Here is a 20,832-nt window from a genome sequence, read left to right as displayed (position 1 = left end):
TTCAGATGGAGAAGAGAGACTAGGCATAGAGGAGTCAGATTGTATTGTTCTTTAATAAGTTTAGCAATGCTTTTACAGTAATATTAATTCCATGTTCAATAGAGTGTGTTTAAGTTTTGTACCTTATAACGAAAAATATATTGAAGGACATCAAGAAGAAAGCGGAGCAATCTCACACAGTGGAGGATTTGGTTGTGGGCCATGGTGCCTCCCCATCTATAGTCAACCAATCAGATGTTATTGTGTTGAAACACGCTGACAATAAAGAGTGGATTATATAATTTGTTTTCTAATCATAAGCATATGTACAATAACATCTCAGATTTTTAGAAGAATGATTGCTGGTAGTTAGTCTTGACTGTGTGGTCAGCAGGTGTTTTTACAGTGCATTAGTGATAAAATGTAACTTACAAAATGCAAAATGCATTTCTTTTATCACTTTCTACTTCAGTGGAATTTATTATTATTACTTTGCAACTTTTGTCTACCAACTTTACTTGCTTTAAAAAAATTAAGATTTTTTTAAACACTAACAGCAACAGAAAGTGAATTATTGCCACATGCAAGGAGCTTGTCTTGGCATTTGGTGCAGATACATAAATCTATAATTTATATATTTAAAAGTGGGGGGAAAAAATGAGTCAAGTGTGTGGTCCTGGTCCTGGTTTGAACCTGCCAGCCAGCTGGGCCTTTCTGTGTGGAGTTTCTGCATTCTCTTCATACTCCAGCTTCCTCCTACATTCCAAAAATGTGCACATTAGGTTAACTGAGGACTCTCAAATGGCCGTAAGTGTGAGTGAGAATGATTGATTGTTTGTGTGTCTCTGTGTGTGTGTCTCTGCCTTTTAACAGTCGACATAGCTAGCTGTATGCCACCAATGCAGCATTTAAAGGCCTTGCCCTATAGTGCCAACGTGCAGGGATGAAGTAGTGTCAGTGGATTAAAGCGTGAGGAAGTGGAAGCCTGCCAAGAGCACGGATGGTGTCAGTGCTGGGCTGTAAACAAAGCCCAGGTGGCAGTGTGCTCATCCTGCTCTCTGACCATAGCCTTAACTCACAACGAGGGTCAGTGGCAATCCTAAGACATCATTCTTGTGGCCAGCGGCCATGCAGGTCACAATGGTGGCTGGTCTTTACATGAATTCACTGCTAGTTTCTAGGTTGTTCTCATCACTGGTGGAGTAGTAGATTGACTTTGTCTGGTATTTTTCCTTCTTGATTTAAAGTCAGTAAAAAACTAGAATATGTAATTATAGCCCAAGCTCAGTGTGACAGAACAATAACAATGAATAGATACTTCAACTAAAAATGTGCGAGGCACACAGGGTTTGTTTGGCCTTCTAGGAGCAGTTAGGCTGTTAAAGAAGGGCAGCTGTTTAAGCAACCAACAGACTGTTTTTAACATTCTTTTATAAGTTTTATGAGTCTTCACACATCAGCCAGGACACATTTAAAATAATCCTGGATACTTTTACAACTAAATAAATCTGGGAGATGTTTGACCACAGAACCAAGAAGATGTTATTCCAGATTCGGAGGTGTTATATATGCTGTGCTGGGGAGTATTATTGGTACCCATTCCAACCAGATGTGTGTGCTTTTATTTTCTAGGAAAACTAAAGAAAAGATCACAGAAAAAAAAATTTAAAAAAATGAGAACATTTTACAACACCTCAAATGTTCACTTTAATTTAAGTAATGCATTCAATCATGATTGTAGCATTTTATGAAAACAAAAAAATGTTGACTAAATATTTCACATTTATTCACATGTATTGTTTGTAATCCTCTTAGCTTTGTATTTATTTACACCAGTTTTAACAATGTGATCATAATCATAATCATAAAATGTGGCGCACCCTTTCCTGCACCCTTGACATTTGGCTGGAACTCAAAGCGGAAGAGTTGACAGAAGGTAATCCCCACCATGTGAGGCCTCGGCCCCAGTTTGGAGGCGGGGTGTGATTCATTCAAATCTGCCGGTGCTATAAAAAGAGGGGAAGTTGCAAGTAACCCAACTTCAACCCACAAGATCGTGGCACGGCGCAAGACCATCCAGGTCGCCATTATAAGTGATAATGAATACTATTAAAGCAATTAAAAATGCAATAGTTTGTTTCGTCCTGCTGCCTCGGTTTCTGGTGGCAGCTGTCATGTTTTGGCTTCTCGACTTTCTGTGCATCAGAAAAAGGGTCTTCTTCAAGATGAAGGAGCAGGAGGGCGATGCCATTGATCCTCCTCTGTGCATATCGGACTCCAATCGTCTCTTCAGCATTGAGTCCCTTAAAGCAGTCTGGCACGGACATAAACTGGACTTTCTGAAAGCGGCACATCTCGGACACAGTGCGCCAAACACTGAAGTTGTTCAGCTGGAGGACCAGCGGCGCAGCCGGATCCTCGACTACGCAAAGGACAAGAGACCGCTCATCCTTAACTTTGGCAGCTGCACCTGACCACCGTTCATGGCGCGTCTGAAAGCTTTCCAGGGTGTCGTGCAGCAGAACGCAGACATTGCAGACTCTGTAGTTGTGTACATCGAGGAGGCGCATCCCTCCGACGGCTGGATGAGCACTGACGCGCCGTATCAGATCCCCAAACACCGGTGTCTGGAGGACAGGCTGAACGCAGCGCAGCTGATGCACCTGGAGGTGCCAGGCTGCCTGGTGGTGGTCGACAGTATGGAGAACTCCTCCAACGCTGCGTACGGAGCTTATTTTGACAGACTTTATATACTGCAGGAGGGAAAGATAGTTTATCAGGGCGGCAGAGGACCGGAGGGGTATCGGATCTCAGAGCTCAGAGGCTGGCTGGATCAATACAGAGAAGAGCTGGAGAGATCCAATAATCTAGTTATAAATGTGTAGAGCTGCTATACAAAAAAAACCACACACACACACAAAATGCTGCAACTTTTCAGTATTATAACTTCATTTAGACAGATTTTTCTCTGCCATTAATGGTTTAAGTGTATTTATTTTATTGTTTTTATATAAAGTGAATTGTTCATCATTGTAAGGTGTCCTAACTCCTTCCTTTTCATATGGACATCTAAGGATCCACCCACAAAAGGTTAGTTTGTTTAAACCTTGTTTGTTGGTGAATACGAGCACTGTGTGTATCAAATGTTTGTTTGTTTGTTCGTCTGTCTCTTTATGTAAAGGCGCTTCTTTTTATTATTATTAATAACCTGTCAGGATGTGAAGATGTGCGCATCACTTTGCTCCTCAGTATTGTTGTGAAGTTCGGTTTTTAAACGGGCTCAATCCAGAGAACCGACACTGATGTTTTTACATACTGGGGATCAGAGTGAAGGAGCTGCTCTCAGCCTGTTTTTTTTGTTTGTTTGTTTTTTTTTTAATGTAAATATTCCGTTTTATGGATATATTTTTCATTCAATAAAATGTTTTGATCTACTTGGTCCCTTTATTATTTTTTTATTATTTATTTCATTATTGTAAATAATGTGTGTGCTGCATTGCATGCTGAGCTGGTGTGTGTTGAAGAATGAATGTTCAATTTCCTGCAGAATAAAGAATGGATTCCTCTAGAAATCTCCTTATTGAAGAGCAGCAACTGCCCCAAAAAGTCTTAACAGCATCATGCACACTTTTAATACAGAAGTTTTTTTTAACTTCTCTCCTCCTTCAGGGTGAAATATTCCATGCCTAATTAGTGGATAGCCACTTAAAAAAAAAAACATCATGAGGAAAAGAAGCCACCATTTGTATTTCCAGTCTCTAAGTGTCTAAGCTTTTGACCTCGTCAACACAAAGGTGGATAATCACACTTTATCCTATTATGTAGAGTGATATAAGGGTCTAAACACACAAATGTTTTCATGGCTTAGCACACCAATCCCACAGCAGAAAAAACACAGCACGGCAGAATCGAAAGTGATGCCTCTAAATATCTGTAATCAGCCTTCAACGGCTGAAACCCTGCAACAAGATTTCATCAAACTTTATACAACTGCAGGAAAATTCCTTCACATAACACAAAAAAACACCAACACAACCTTCACATCAGTTCCAACCTCCACATCTACAACAACCGCTGGGGACAACAACACAAGGATGCTCGTTGTTGTTTAAAAGTGGACCAATCACACAAGAAAATGGAGGAGTTGCTGCTTTGAATCTAATTTGAGCCGGAGTGTTGTGCCACAAATGTCACTTGATGTCTGGAATTAGGCGTTGTCATGAATGACAGGAAGCTTTTTGTCAAGAAAAACAAGACGTGGCAAGCAAAATAGATGATATCCTCACAGCGTTCAGGGCTCGGTGTCTGTGTGGTCCCACAGCTTTCAATAATGAGCAATGTAATGGCTGTGATTTTAGCACATTTAGAGTGCAGGGAACAGCTTTTTGGCACTTCATCAAACCATTAAATGTGATGTCTGAACACAAATAATAGATTTTCAGCACCTGTGCCATAAAGCCCAGCACGCTGCGACCCCCCAAAAAGTCAGACTCAGTTATATTTACTGAGATAAATTGATTTATTACCAAAAAAAACATCTAAATTCTTTTAAATTTCTGTTAAAACCATAGAGACAGAGAAGAATATTATCCTTCTGTTTTTCTCAAATCAGTGTTTTTATTCCATTCAAATTCTTCGACAGCACTCTATTCTAGAAAAAAATTACCTCAGTTGACCCGATCACAAACTGCACTTTATAGCAGACATTACTTTTTTGTTTTAATAAGTCACAAGCCAAAAAACTGTTGGTACCATGGTAACCCGAAAAAAAACAAGTCATTCTGACTGCAGGGGCTTTACAGTGACCCGACTTTACTGCTCATCTGGAACACATTTAACACACAAACATAGTATTTATGTGGCGCTGACAGCTGACAGAGGGGTACCTGGCTAAATGAAATATAACTTGCAGTGTGTCCAATGTGCACCCCTGAATAGAAAACCCCAAGTGGGATTCGTTGGAGCTTGGATTCTTTCCATGTGCGATTTTCCATGGATGTTGAGTTTCATCTGTCTGTGGAGAGGCAGATGGGAACAAAGGGTTAAAGGGTCTCAGGATGGATGGAGAAGGAGAAGGGTGGGGAGGGGGGTACGTTTTAACTTTTGCTGTTCTGTTTTGTTTTATGACTTGAGGGGGAGAAACAGGGGGCTGAGGTGTTTTTTTTTTTTTTTTTTTTTTTTTTATCAGCGTCTCTGGTCAGCTTTGAAGGTGAGGGCCCCTCTCTCCCCAGGGTCATATCACCACGAATGAATGCCTGGTGGAGGGGAGCAGGGGGCCTCTGCACACACACACACACAAAAGGTTTCAGAGAAAACCAGCAAAGCTTTCTCTAAACAACAATTCTTTATGTAAAGATAAACAAAATAGAGACGTTGCTTTACTTTAGCAGTGTCACATGTATTGAATAGTCAACTTCCATTTTGGCCCCTGAATGTTTTTGTTTTTTTAGGTCAGGACACCCAGCAGGAGTCTTTAAAGACATTTTTCCTTTAAAGTGGAGCAGCAGTCGGAGACGGCTGGATGCATCGCAGGAAAAACACATATTGTCACCCAAACAGTGAAGTGAAAAATCGCAGCAACAAAGTGGAAAACGATCCATTATGTGGGACAGCAGTCCTCAACTCATGTCACGGTCTGTGTTGTTTCTCAGGAGAAGAGCAGTGAAATGGAAACTTGAAAACATTACCTGTTTATTTTCACACTGTTACACTGTTTTCACACACCTGACATAAGATACACACATCCAGTGATACTAAATAAAGAGAGCAGCCTGAGTTTTGTTTACACTGAGTAATGGCATGTGCTGGTGTCCAGTGCAATGAAAGCATCACTGCATGCACATGCTACGTGCTACGGGCTCTCCTCTTGTCTTCTTTTAGATGGATGACACCCTGTGGTCATTCCCTGTGACTACATGAGTCTCTCACACATTTATAGAGCTGCACAAGCTCCAACCTGAGGCTCATACTGGACTGAAACACACACTCTCGCACTGTTTAATTCAAGATCGTGTGATGACAAAGTGAAGCAACAACGTGCCTGATTGATATCTACCTCATTATCTTCCAGCTTTGTTGCTGCTATGGGGTTGTATTTATAGACTGTACGGTCAGATGAGATTTCTAACACACAGCAGATCAACAAAGCATGCAGGCAGAACAAGCTTGGATAAAATGGAGATCTTAGTAGCACCACAACAATTTAAACATACTCCGTAATAGCAGGTCTGTTTCTAAACTATTATAGAGGGGAGTGATTGAGGTCTTTACACCTGATATGGATGTACTGGGAGTACCTTCATTTAGAGGTCCTCTGGCTGATCTGAAGCCCCAGGACTCACCCAGGGAATCCCCTCAGGAGGAAGCTGCAGAACAGCGAGCTGCCCATGTATCACTGCTCCCTATGTTGCTATGGCAACCTGATGGAAAAAGGATAAATTAGTAAATTTCTATTATTATTTAGAACCAACAATCAATTTAGAATCATCAATCAAGATTCTAAAGTCTCTCTCGCTCTCTCTCTCTCTATATATATATATATATATTATATCATATGTGTAAAGAATAACACAAGTAGTGTTTGAGTAAATTGACTTTTGATTTTTTTTTTTTTTCATTCTCCTCTCTATGTGACCTGGGACTGACTGGTGCGCTTCATATAGCTCCACCATAGCTTTCTTTCCTTTATCTGATTTATCTGATTAGATTTGTTCCAAGATACCGTGCAACATCTTTTTGTTTCTGTCTTATTTAATCAGTTTAATATTAAAACACAAAAACAAATGAAGGCACAGATATATGTCTTTCCTCTCACGCTTGGTTATAGACATGCCCACGGTCTTAACAAACAAACAGGATAAAGCTGCCATATTTTTTAAAGATAGTATAAGCGACTGGGCCACAAGGTGGAGACAGAGACTGTTATCTGAAGCATCACACCTTCAGGCAGAGTTATCAGCTGATAATCATCCGTTCAGCCCCGGGGAGGAATTTATAAAGCATCGCCGAGCAGGAGAGCAGATGTTCCACTGATTACAGAGCAGCAAGGTGGAATCCGGGTTGGGTCTCTCACTGTAAAACATCTCATGGAATATTAGCCTTGCACAGATCTTGTCTTAACCTGCTTGCTGTGTCACGATAGCACAACAAAAGTGGATGCAATGTGGTGATAGTGGAGTAAATAAACTAACCTTCACGTGTTGCTACAAGCACCTCAGTCAGGTTTTTACATTTTATTAAAAGGACAACAAAACATTTCTGCCCAAAATACAACACCAAATAATGTCAGAGTAAATAAGTGCTGCTCCTATATAAACCACTATCTTCTACTTATGTACAATTAAAATCTAACCCTTTAGTATTATGTGTACAATATGAACACCCAGTTAGACAATATCTCCACATAAACAGCACCATCGTTCAATCCTCATTGAATTATAACGTGTCACACATGCTTCCAAATGTGTTAAATATTCATGAGAACCCCTCTTCCTCCTTAAAGAGTGGGTGGTCATCTCATGCATGAGATCAAATCAGTATGATAAGTGTTACAGTATTGATTTCAGGGCTCACGGATGGAAGGTGCATCACCTGTGAAATTACAACGCTGGCAGTCAGAAGCCACGACGGGACGTCTCAGAGAAACATGAGACATCATACCTGACATCTATATGTATGCATGAAAAACTGTGTATGAAATATTATACACCTACATAGAGAGACAGGACAGAGGCAGCTGCTGCTGGAGTGCTGTGTGATTCTTATTATACAGGTTATCTGACCACAAACTCTATACGTATCACAACATGTTGTATGGAGACTGTCTGGGATTTATTAACTTATCAAATTATTATATGAGATGATTAGGTTGTTTTAGGTTAAGTTTTTTGTCTAGACATTTCATCATCGTACTTGAGAGAGTTCATTTTCTGTCCTCTGACTAATGGATTCACAATTGCAGCTGTAGTGGAGGTTGTAACGACAATAATAAGTTAACAAATAAATATCAGTTTCATTAAAGTTTCATTAAAAATACTGATAGAAACAGCTGCATGTGCTCTGTTGCTGCTAATTCAAATGCATGTCTCAATTTCTAGTAATAACTTTCATCCCAAACTATATTTTAAGGTCAAAAATGAGCAGAAGTAATTACACTAAATGACATCTTGCTAACAGCCACCGTAGTGCTGTTTGGTTTCATCATTTTAATACACCTGAATCATTTACAATCCTGTGTCATGTTTGTCCCCCCACATTCAAACCGAGTCTCTGTACAACAGTCATTCATTGGCTGCTATTATTAGACATTCATATTTGCATCCAGAGGGAGCGCAGACAGTTTAATCAGATGGAGGTGTAGTGTCTCCCAAAGCTGGTGAGTCTAATCTTCTCCGGCAGAATGATGTTTACCGAGTGCTCCGGCTCGTCCTGGCCTGTGCCGCCGGCTTCTCTCAGCAGATGTTCCCTTCGCTGCCGAACAAGCTGGCTGTACTTGGCATTTGCCAGCCACGTCTCGCAGCGCCCGAAAAACACGATGCCCGTAGTACCCAGGATGACCAGGCAGGTGAGCAGAGCCAGCATGCCGAAGCAGATCAGCTGACCGTGGGTGACGAGGACGCCGGAGGTGTGCACGGTCTCCTTCAGGGTGATCTTGAGGAGGTCCCTCTCTGGAGGTCGGAGGAGCTTGTGGAAGGCGTGAGCAGGGAGGGAGTAGTGCTGAGGAGTCAGGGCAAACAATCTGTGGTCCATGGGCCTGGCACTCACCGGCTTGGATCTGGTTTTTGGTCTGTGCTGCACGGAACAGGTGGGACCTGTAAACCATTTCTGGCAGATGCACCGGAAGGTGCCATCGGGCTGCCCAACACACGTGCCCTCATTGGCACAGGGCCGGCCGGCGCATGGAGACAGGCTGCTGGTGTCGTTACAAGTGAACCCCGTGAAGCCGTGTGGACAGGCACACATGAAGGCCAGCCCGTGGTTTGTGCAGTTGCCACCATTGAGGCAGGGGTTAGGCAGGCAGCTGTCAATGCTGATCTCACAGAAGTCTCCAGAAAATCCAGGGGGACATAAACAGGAAGAGGAGGCTGCTGAGCCATCGGCATCCACACACGAGCCTCCGTTCAGACAAGGAGAGCTGGAGGACAGAGCAGCATAACGTCAACTTACAGAAAATAAGTGTGCGCTATCTGGTATGAAAGTTTAGCACAAAATATTGTATCCTGTGCTCATAAAGTAGCAGACAAATGGAGTCAGTCCAGTAAATTGAAATTCAGAAGGTAGATATTAAAGGGACATTTTCTCAGTGCTTTATGTGTGTGGTCCTCAGAGCAGAGTCCTGAGGACATATTTTACTATGTGACCTCTTTTTGCTGCCGTCAAGTGGAAAATATGTGTTTTCAATTAGATGATTTTCAGAATAAGAAAGGTAAATAATTAATAAACACTTAATTATCAGAGAAAATAGTCATAAGGCTGAGAGCATTGTACTTCTATTGAGGCTGGATCTGGAGATGGGTTTTCTTTTTTTCTCTTGTAAGATAATATTCTTAAGATACTGATTGCCAAATACAAATTCATGCAAGTTAGTTTTTTTGTTTTTAGCTATCAGCTCTCTGGGGTCGTTTACAGACAAAAGACAAAATTCTTTCCTATGAAAGCAGCAGCTAAATCGAAGCTTTCATTATGCCGTGGGTTAAAATCATGTATCAGGGAAGGCCTCATCCTCAGGGTACAGAAGACATTTGTAGCACATCTAGCAGAAATGTGTATCAATACAAACGAAGACTTCTTTTTTTTTACACATAACCAGGAGATTTTGTGTCTCAACCAACATACATCAGCTTCCTTTTTGAATGACGTCAGTGGTGACATCATGCAAAACAAACAGTTTGGTAAGATCTCATGTCCACGTGAAAAAACGCCACATCTGCCACATACAACACATGGTTGCATTGACGCTAATGGCTCATATAATCATAGTGTTGCCACACATCATTTTGGGATTGATACAGCCACAAAAGTCCAGTGTTCAACATTATGGACTTTCACTCAGGAGTTTGGGGTTTGAGTTCCCCTGACACCACGAGCTGTTTTATTTTCACTTGCTGGTAACAGCTGTTTCCTTTTTGAATTGCTTTTAATCCTGGCATAACAATTACTACCGGTAATTATGATTTGCCATAAAAATCCAGGTCAAGGGGTAAGTAAAGATCAATAAAACACACAAACTCATAACATTAAACTCATTTTACAAGGAAAACTGTACCCGCTTGCAAAAAAGTCCCCGCCCCCATAAACACACTAACACACATACTTATGTTACTTATGTTAGATAAATTATACCATACTTATCAACAATTGTCTGAGCTACTAATTGCTTTACATGTATATTGATTGTGGTATTGATTTCAGTTATGTCTTCCAAGACTAAAAAACTGTAGGGGTTACTATCTGCAAATGGAAGACCTGTGGCTGTACCAAGATACAGACGAACTGTCAGCCCTGTGCTATATGCACCATATCTGATCAATGCAGCCATGCTTCACTGATGAAAACCAAGGATAGGAAACTAATCAATATCTCTAATAGGAGCTGGTGTAATTACAGGAGTCCCAAACGTTGTGTCTCTGCAGGTCAAAAGAATAATAGCTCCAGCATACTTTTAGACATAGCTGGTGTCTCACAGAGGAGCTGATTAATAAAAAGCTCATGCAGGCCCTTTTAATGGAGATGAATTCCTCCAGAACACAAGTGAAGCTCCATCATCTCACAGTGAAAATTAGATCATTACATGGCCAGATGAGGAGGAGGAGGGGGGGGGGGGGACAGCTGACAATTTGCTATTAATGATCCAATATTACATTTTAGGTGCTTCTCATTCAAGTCAATAACAAGGCTGCCTGACAGAGAACAAACAGCGTGCATGAAAGTATGGAGGAGTATGTGCTATGGCTGCATCCCCAGAGATGAGGGTTCCTCAGAGGATCCGTCCTGTCACTAATCCAGCAGAGGACAGCCAATACATCTCAAAGAAAACACTCTGCTGGATTTGTTTCAGACATCATGTCACTTAGAGAAAAGCCTACATACACAGAGGTTTGTGTTCTGACAGTGGGTGTGCCGGTTTCTGTCAAGGTCGGTTCGTTCAGGCCTGGCTCAACCTGAGTACAGGATTAATGTTGCGTTCAAGTGTTCTCATCGGCCTCTGCGGTCACAATTCAGAGAGTGTGTCCTCCGATGCTTTAATAGATGTAAATGTTAACAAAAAAATGTGTGTCACTTGGTAAACTTGTATCGTCCATAAACACCACCTCTAACAACAACAGTGTATTTTTGTTCTTCTTGTACACTGCAGTTCTGTCTTACTGGAATTAGTTTAGTGCACAGGACTGTATGAGGACAGCTACTTTTAAAATGGACTCACCTTTCATTTGAGTGAGTCTGCATCAATTTAAAAAGAAATGTTGCAGATTGAATGTTTTTACACTTTCTCCAGAGTCAGATAAAAACATCATTTTTAATATTCTTAAAAGACCCCTTCTTTTTGATGTGCAAATGATCGCTGCCTTGTACGTTCTGCATCAATTTTGCACATAAAGAGTAAGGGTAGTGTTGGGAGGACAAGCCTAAAGACAACTTAAGCAATTAGGATGGTGCCAGTGGCACCTGAGCTACCTTTCTTTTGATGCAACGTCTACTCAAATCCTCCAGTAACAATTATAGCTGGCTCTCCACACAAAAGATTTAAAACAGCAAATAAATCCTTAGCTTCAGACCCTCAGCAGACATCAGCTGATAAACAACTCTACCTCAATAAGATTTCTGAATATGAAGTACAAAACAACAAACACCTCCGTAAGGATCATTAAGTGACTGAATGCACAATTATTTTTACAAACCTGGAGCATCTATTTCAACTACTGTGTGACAAATCTGTGTGTAAACTCACTCAATCAAAGCATTAAAGCAATGTCTGACTTTTGACTATATCCCTTAAACTCAAAAAAGGTATTTGCAATAACTTTTTTCAGATGATCGATATGACAGTGATGCTCCTACACCTTCACTAAACTCTGCCAATAAATGGAAGTCCGCAGAAGCTGCGTTGTGTTGTTCAGAGGATTTTTTTTTTTTAAATGTGCCGTTCTTGTCAAGTGATGTTTCTTTTTAAAGCCTTTAAACGACACATCTTTCTTTCTTTCTGAAGTGTGATGCTGTTTCTGATGCCGCCCAAGCACACACATCTTAGCATACCACAGCACAGACAAGGAAGGAGCAAAATGAACATGGCTGCTGGGCAATGACTGTTCCTCTATCTTTTATTTTATTTTTTTTATTTTAGATACTGTATTAATCCCAGAGGGAAATTCTTTACGGCTGCTGCCAAGCAGCGTCATACAATGACTAGCAAGGCGCGCCACAGGCTAGGGTGAAGTGTCTTGCCCAAGAACACACAACAGTGACTAGGGAGGAGTTGGGATCGAACCACCAACCTTCCGGTTACTAGACAACCCTGCTATACCACTTCGCCACTGTTGTCCCATAATCTACTGTACATCTTCAGCCAAATTTAATCACAATTGTGTCAAAATTGCTGCAATTTATAGGTATTACTAGGAAGCTAGAGCCGCAGTGTGCACTTTATTACTTGGTGTCACTGGTTATTGTGGATTGACTATAAAAATAAGCGGAAAACTTTAAGGCTTAGAGGCTTAGAGATACAGTATTTTCTTTTAGGAGATAGCAGAGCGTTCCAGCACACCTTCACACATGAGCAGCGCATTCCATTCATATTTACCTCCTGCAGAAAAGATCACATGTACCCAGGAGGGACAGGATGGCGTCAGTCTGAGCGTGTCCCACAGGGACTCTAAACATCACTCCAGAGACCTACAGGTGACGTCATGGAAGCTTCGTCCATACTTTTATACTGACAATGGTTAAAAGCTGACACTTTTCATATCATCACATCACATCGACTACAATGGAGACAAGTCAGATTGCGCATGCACTATTTAGATACATCATCAGATTGATACACAGTGGCTGCGTAATATTTTCCCTGTGAGGATGGGTTGCCATGTTTATACTGTAATATATGGAAACATGTAGAGCACAATGACCTGGAGGAAAGTGCGCCACACCATGAAAAACAAATGTTGCCATCATCATTTCTACTACCTGAAAGTATCCAGCACAAGAGCTACATTTAAGTAAACAGTGGATTGAACGCACCAGAAACCAGCTGCTAATTAAAAATAATGCTGGTGATTGCTGGATGTGTGATTGTGTATGTGTGATTTGCTAAAAAAAACAAGATAATGATGTCACAGCGTGTTGCTAGTTACTGTCAGTGTCACTGACTATAAGCAAAACAAGTGCTTTAGTTTTGCACTCATATCCTCCTGTCACAGCATCCAAACTGCACCTTTTGTGCAGTCAAGCTAAATGAGCATTCAATATTTTCTCAGCTAACTGCCGACCATTACCAGCACTGGTAGGGGGTGTTTCGATTAAGCTGAAAGACCCTGCACCACGCATTGATTGTTGCTCCTGATAATAAACAAAAAACGGCCACAATGAAGTGATTGGATCCTTCAAATAGAAAAAAACAACAGGTACCCATTGGTGAGACAGCTTCCCCTCCTCAGGTGGCAGTTATCTCCAGTGAAGCCGAGGGGACAGACGCACAGGTATCCGCCCTCGCCCGTCTCTATGCAGGTGGCATTAGAAGCACAGGGTCTGGATGAGCACAGGCGAGTATCTGTCGTGAAAAAAAAAAGAAGAGCCATGCTGTTTTTAGATCTCTGTGCTCTCCTTCTCTCTCTCTCTCTGCCTGTTTTCCCATCTCGTCTTTGTCTCCACTCTCACACTATTCACCTCCCACCGCAGCATCTTGTCACCAAGAACAAAACTGAGAATATAACCAACCATGTTACACAAGCAAGCAGCTCATATGCTGCAACAGAACAAGAGATGTATTGTGTGTGTGTGGTGATAAGGAGGTCAAACCGAGCCAGAAGCCACACACACAAAAAAAAATATCTTTTATTATTCTCTCTCTTTATTTCAGCCTTTGCTTCAGGGGCCACCAGTCATTTTTGTGCGATAATGTCCGATGCTATTACTGACATCTTTGATCTAAATGGGCCAAAATGTAAATGTGACTTTTAGGCTTCTTTAACAATTATTTTCACATAACAACAGCGTGTCAGCTTTTTTATGTTAATGATCTATGTTTCACTTGCTAATAGCAGTGGATAAAGCTTTTCTTTCGCTGACACAGTTTTGGGCTCATTGCCTCTCCCCTCACACTCACACCCGTCTAAAAATACAGTTAACTGTACTCTCCAGAGACGAGCTTCATTCGGTGGCAACCTGTGTGTCCCCACAGCTCTGTGACTCACCGTCACCTCTGCTATGTCAGTGGCGATAAGAGATAGGAGCGTCTGGGGAGCTTAATAAGACTCACCTTGGTCACAGAGGCTGCCCACCCAGCCCTCCTTGCAGACACACTGCCATGCCTTCTCACATGTGCCGTGCAGGCAGCCAGGGAAGGGCACGCACTGGTCACAGTTGTCTCCTTGCCACCCTGGTTTGCACCTGAAAGAAAGAAAGAAAAAAAAAACCTGAACTATTTATACACCACACACACCACAGCTTAACACTCCAGTGATATCTTTTTAAAGTGATTAATTACACAGTGATACAATGCTGTAATTGTTGGTTCAACAGGGGGAAAAAAAGCTTCACAACCAAATGTTTCTGAGCTATTTGTTAGGATAACAGTCATTTTACTGTTCAAACAAAAAGCTGATTTGGCTGTTAATATAATACATGTGCCAAACACAAAAAGGTGCAATCCAGCTGGCTGTGATTGTGATGGCATTTCTCCAAGGGAGGAGGAATATTTTCTGCTTCTGTGATTTATGGAAATATGGCAGCAAGAACAAAAAAGCAAAAACCCAGAGAATAGAAACTGTCATCTACACAAAAATCCGAGGTCTTTTTTTTTCCAGTACCTGCACTTCCCGGGCTTCTCACAGAACCCGTTCTCCGTGTTGCACCCTGCGCTGCATTCCCAACCTTTGAGACGGAAAGAAACGGACAGCAGCGTGTTTGCATCAAAAATGCCCCCCAAAAAAACACATGAAACATTCAGAGCAATGAAATATTCATCCGTTACGCAGAGAGTGGATCGCTTTAGTGAAGAGTTTTTGTGTGTGTGTGTGAGTTAAATCTCTGTGTCGCTGGTAATCAGTTGTGTCAGCGTCTTGATCATAGTCTCAGATTACCTTTGACGATGCCTGTCACGACCAGAATTAGGACCACCGCTGTGAGATGCATGATAATTCCAAAGGGATGTCCCTCTCTGTCCTGCAAGACATGAAGCAGGTTGAGTCTCAGAGCTTCCCCCTGTTTCTATCTAAATTAAATGATATTACTCAAAAGTTTAAATTCAGCCAAAATGGATGCGTAAAGGTGATTTCCACATGTCTCCATTTGGATGTCAGATCTGTAAAATCTCACACTTATTATCTTTGGTTTAAGTCTTTTCTTTCTTGCCTCTTCTTCTGTGAAACAACTGACGCACCGCACCTGAACCACAGGCGTCTGCTCCCAAAGGTATCCATTACGCACAAGCATGCGGACAGAGAGGAAAGCCATTTCATCCCCAAATCCCATTTTTATCACGACAAAAAAAAAACCTTAAATAACTTAAATAAACTGCCTTACCTATGTCGCTCCTGCGCTCTGCCTCCAAATGGCTTCGATCATATTTAATGGGTCTTGCTTTGTTGTTGTTTTTGTTAATCCGAGCGACGTGCCGTTGAAAGTGATACCACAGGTGTACGGAAGTCTGGCTGCTGGTGGAGGACCTGGAGGTTTTTGACGGGACTGCTGCATCGTGCGGCGTCCCAGTGCAGCAAGCTCCTCCCACCTAATCAGGGAGAATGTGTGCACCGGTCTGACCCACTGGAGAGAAGTGCTATAGGTGTACAGTAAAATAAATAAATAAACAAACAAACAAATAAATTAAAAAAAAAAAAACACTAACTGTCATCAGAGAAGTTTTTAACGTAAGTGTTTATTAACACAGAAAACTACACTTTTGTTTGCTCTTATAGCAATATATTTAAAATAAAAGCTAAAAATTGAATCTGCACCATAGTTACACCTAAAGCTGGCTGCTCATGACGCATCAGAGTCGCCTCTTACAGCCTTACATAAGAATGGATTATTGATGCAGGACTGTATTAACTCATTAGCTGTAATGTAGCTGTATTTTACCCACCCCTATTTTTACATTTATGTGGTGCAGTGAACCATAAAAACACAAAGGAGCAGCGTGAAAATTGTTGACTGTGTATAAGCGTTAAATCACAAAAGGTCCTGCTAACCAAGCATTTATCAGAGTCTGCATATTAAGTGGTAGAAGTAGCCCAATAATATCACAATAAAATAGGCTAAATAAAAGTCAGAATGTTAGCTTATAAAGGTATAATATAATGGATAATATTGAGATGTACGATACTGGATTTTTGCTAATATCCAATCTATCCAGGTTACCAGCTCATGTCGGCCAGTGCCAGTGTGTGCCTTTATACTCTAGTGGAATTAACAGTGAGATGAGTAATTAATTTGGTCCGTTTGCATAACAAATTCTGAGCCTGGTGCGTTCTGTCAGTTTTTTGCACACTGAAGAATTGATGTTGTTTTTAATGTGCACACCAGGGACACACCACACATCCATTGTTGTCAACCTATCTGTCTATCAATGTCTGTGCTGACACTTCATTTTGAAGTCTTCTAGCTGAAATCTCATTACTAATGCACATAATTTCAGAATACCATGACTGAGTTTGGACTAACAGTACAGTTGCACCTGTCTTTCCTTCCTCTTGTCTGTACCATGTCGGATTTGTTCACTTGTCTGATGGAACACTTATTTACCGAGCATATTTCCACTGTTATCCCTGCAATACATTTGAGTCCTGTGTCACAACCCATAACAGACAGACAGGCAGATGGGATTTTATTCGATCCACATGGGGAAAAAATTCTTTCAAAAATACAAACATAGCTTAGAAGGGGTATGCTGGTTAACCTGCTGAGCGACATGGTAAGACTGAGACAGCGATATAGTGAGATTAGCTACCTGATAAGGCTTTCTTTCTTTTTCAGTGGTACAACTGGGGCATGATGGGCCCCTCACTAAAGTCTGCTTGTGTCCACAGTTTGATGTAGTGAAGTTGTCTAAGATGTCCAGAAATAAAATGCTCAGTAAAGTAGTTGACTTTTTTCGCCTGAGGGTTTGTTACTACAAATCCCATGAAGAGTCCAGCAAGGTAACCTTCGTGCTGCCTAAGGGAGGATTTCAGACTCCCCCCATTTCAAAATGCAGTGCCTACCTGCCATACATAATAATGCACTGTTCTATTCTTAGTCCACTTATTGCTGTCCGCAATCTTCCCTTATATCCTTCCCAAGGGCAGGGAACGGCATTTTCCTACTCACCAACCATGCTCAGTCTAAGGGTCTAATTATGAGTTTCGCATCTCTCATCCATTAATAGCTCAGAAACAAAGATCCTGAAAATGGTGGCCAAGCAAGCAAACATCAAGGGAAATCTCCGAGCACTTTGTCTTCCTAATCCTGCTTATCTCTTTACAGTAGAAGATGCAACACGTGTCCATGAAGGAAAACCCAAGTGAATGTTTCTTTGTAGAATTACTAATGAATGACAGCACAGATAAATCCTCGTAATTCTTAGTTTTTGAGCAGGTGTTTCTGGATTAAAACAGAGAGTGGGTGACTTTAGACAAAGCGAGCACCAGGGATCCATAAATTAATAGTAATAAGCAACTAATCAATCCTTTTTTTTGTCCTTTTGAAAAGGGAGAAGTGGCTTTATTATTCTCACACAGAATCAGCCTGAAATAAGAATGTACTGCTATAGACATTCAGACAGGAGCAGATGTGGGAGAAATGGATAACGCTCCTCTGATCTGATATAATCTTCTGACGGTTCTCCGCTCTCGTATCTACCAGTTCAATTTGGCTGGCGTGTTTGCTTTCAAACCTCTTGAGACGGTGCTCATGGCTCCAGTTTAACATCATAGTGGTGATGTGAGTGTCGCACGGCAGCCACCAACCAGATTCACATCACTCAGTCTTTTTAATGAAATGTCTCGGGCTTGTATGTGTTTTATTAAAGTGAAGGAGTCATCCATTGATTTATTTTTTTCCATCACTGATCTCATCTGGTAACTGATCTTCTATCTGCTCTGGTCCAGAGTGCTCAGGATTAGGCATTATGGATCAGAGGATGTGAGTGTGTGGATACTTTTGTGTCTTGTTCCAACAAACAATACGTGTGTGTCCATACTACATAGAAAGAAAACAAAAACACAGGCAATACTATGTACCAACCATAATTTAATTGGTTGTAGATCCACCTCATATTCCTGTTTCCTTACCTACATAATTTCCACCAAGAAGAACTGTCAGACAGATGGCTGCACAGTCGCCTCTAGAATCCTCTGGTATACAGAGGAGTATGAGCATGGTGGACTCTAAGACTGTAAGGTGAACAGGTCCTGTGACTGATGATCAGCAGCACCTGCTGCAGCTCACACATTCATTTTCTGTTTGGCTTTATTGGTGCTTAATAAATTATGGCTCTATGAAAAAAATTAGATTGTTGTTTGTCTGGATTTGCCTAATACTAAGACCCACTACAATCAGACCATTTTAGTGTTTTAGAAACTAGTCACATAACCTTTTTGGGGTGCAAACTCACCCCCTAACAGCAAAACTCTTCAGTATACAGCTGAAGAAATGGGGCAGAGACATGCCAAGACTGCACCTATGTCAGTCATGCACTTGAGTTGCTGAGAGTGAACAGCGACTGGTGATGCCTTTGTTTAACTATTTTTGTTGGACACTGACACATATGTTGTTGCTGTCGCATTGACTGGGCAGTTTGTACATCGATGAACTACACTTACAGTCAGCGCAGAATGAACAGACACATTTTGAACATCATCATTAGAACCAGAAATTATCATCATCATACGAGCAAGCAGTGGTCTGTTTTTATCTGTGACATGTAGTCAGGGTTGATTTCCAATTATTATGCATCCAAGGGGAACATGTTTTTCTAGAGTCCTATTTGTAATCTCCATGAAGGTTAGTCAGCAGAGACTAAAATCCCCCTTTCCATTGGGGACTTCTTTTTAGATTATATATACCAGCCATGCTGCAGGTTTTGATAAAGATCGTTTAAATTCCAGTAAAGACAATTTTTGAATTTTAAACACAGTTAATAATGCATGATGTGTCATCCTAGTTCATGTTTGTCTGCTGCCTCTGCAGGTGCAGCTCAAAGGGACTCACCCACAGGCTTGACCCCCACCATTTCAGCTATTGATCCATCAGTACATAACACACTTCATGTCTGGTCATAAAATGAAGATGAAGAAAGGATGATTATAACAGACAATCTGAGTGAGAGTCCTAAATTTGATTTCCCGAGAGCAGCATTTATTGTTCAATATAGATTTCACAATGTAAAGGGGTTAAAGGACAGTGTCGTTATAAAAGCCCTTTTATCAGTCAGACAAGGTGAAAATACATGATGTATTGAGTCACAAAGGAGACACCTGCATCTGCTTTGGGGATGAATGTCTTATTTAATTGCGTAGCTAGGTGAAAGGTGAAAGATAAAACTGAGCTCTAACATCCTCACTGATTTTGATCTACAACTGTTTTTTTTGTCCCACTACACGAACTTGCTGCAAAACCTTTCATTGTCATTGTGTCTCCTTCAGTGAGGCCCTTAGGCACTTCAACAAAGGCCACATTGCTCATGAGTCCAAAACACTTCAGCCGTGAACAGATGCTTGTAGGGACAGATATTTATTGTGTTAGGCATTTATGATCGAGCGCCTGAAGCATGTTGTTTTTGTGTTGCAGCCAGCCTACGAGATCGACCTCTATGAGAAACCTCATGTAGCAAGGACTGAAAGCACCACATTGTGAATACGGGGATTGAGTTTCACTAAAACATAGTCTAGTTAACCCTCTGAGATCAGGGAAGAAGTCAGGATCAGTTCAGAGTTAATCTGCAGCTGCTACACCGGTGGAGGCTTCAAGAACCTGATAGGAAAGGTCTGCAAAGCAAAACCTGCTAGACCAAGGCCCGAGGACCGATTTTATCTCCCTGCTGGCAGGAAATCCCTTAAATCCCAGAGGAGATGCTGAGAAGTCATTTCAGAAACATAAAATGAGCTCTGATACCAAATTTGAGAAATCTAGCTAGCTGGAGTGTTCATCCTGGCACCTTTCCTCTGACAGGAGGAAGAATCATAACCCTAAGTGCACAGGATACAGGATGCCACTTTCCATCATAGAATATATCAAATCCTTAGCCTGAGTTAAGTTAATGGCCAGATTGTTTGTGTTTGTGAGAGGTAACAATAACCAGGACACTTTATGTCTGCCTCTGCACCTCTAATATGATCAAAACCCAGAAATTGGGACGTAAACACAAAACCAGCAAACACACCACATCCTAGGGCCACTTCGTCGCTCTCTATTTTCTCAGCTTACTGGGAAAGCTGAAAAAATACATATATACCTTTTCTTTATGATTATTTCAGAGTGCTCCAGCAAGAATCTGGGAAATGGAAAGCACATTTCTCTCTTTCAAATATATATACCAATTATCTGGAAGGTGGAGCAGAGACGATCTGTCTCCTGCACACCATGCATTTTCCTGGCTCTATATGCTAAGGGATAACTTGCTCTGTAGCCTCATCCTCGAGGGTGTTGGTAGAACTTCAAACACTT

General features: G+C 41.3%; 2 protein-coding genes across 3 annotated transcripts; one reads left to right on the top strand and one right to left on the bottom strand.

Annotated features, from left to right (window-relative positions):
- Nucleotides 1–2,037: 2,037 nt before the first annotated feature.
- On the top strand, nt 2,038–3,156 carry dio3a (iodothyronine deiodinase 3a). The gene has a single exon (XM_028395679.1). It carries the CDS (start codon nt 2,079–2,081, stop codon nt 2,862–2,864), a length of 786 nt encoding a protein of 261 aa, XP_028251480.1. The 5' UTR covers nt 2,038–2,078; the 3' UTR covers nt 2,865–3,156.
- A 4,891-nt stretch (nt 3,157–8,047) lies between these two features.
- On the bottom strand, nt 8,048–15,855 carry dlk1 (delta like non-canonical Notch ligand 1). Of its 2 annotated transcripts, XM_028395924.1 has the most exons (7): nt 15,715–15,822; nt 15,508–15,591; nt 15,273–15,354; nt 15,000–15,063; nt 14,450–14,580; nt 13,600–13,741; nt 8,048–9,112 (listed from the first exon to the last, which is right to left on the bottom strand). In XM_028395924.1, exons 3-7 carry the CDS (start codon nt 15,322–15,324, stop codon nt 8,323–8,325), a joined length of 1,179 nt encoding a protein of 392 aa, XP_028251725.1. In that variant the 5' UTR covers nt 15,325–15,354; nt 15,508–15,591; nt 15,715–15,822; the 3' UTR covers nt 8,048–8,322. The 2 variants fall into 2 exon arrangements, with proteins under 2 accessions (XP_028251725.1, XP_028251724.1); XM_028395923.1 differs by lacking the exon at nt 15,508–15,591 and having other exon boundaries at nt 15,715–15,855.
- Nucleotides 15,856–20,832: the final 4,977 nt, after the last annotated feature.

Source organism: Parambassis ranga, chromosome 22, assembly GCF_900634625.1.
Source record: "Parambassis ranga chromosome 22, fParRan2.1, whole genome shotgun sequence".
Taxonomy (NCBI): Eukaryota; Metazoa; Chordata; class Actinopteri; family Ambassidae; genus Parambassis; species Parambassis ranga.
This window is presented reverse-complemented; position numbering and strand designations above follow the sequence as displayed.

Excerpts from the sequence above, each read along its gene's own strand:
- dlk1 (XM_028395923.1), bottom strand. The coding sequence starts at position 15,324 with ATGCATCTCACAGCGGTGGTCCTAATTCTGGTCGTGACAGGCATCGTC. Across the intron at positions 15,064-15,272 it reads CGTGACAGGCATCGTCAAAG|GTTGGGAATGCAGCGCAGGG; the intron begins GTAATCTGAGAC and ends TCCGTCTCAAAG. Across the intron at positions 14,581-14,999 it reads GAGAAGCCCGGGAAGTGCAG|GTGCAAACCAGGGTGGCAAG; the intron begins GTACTGGAAAAA and ends TCTTTCTTTCAG.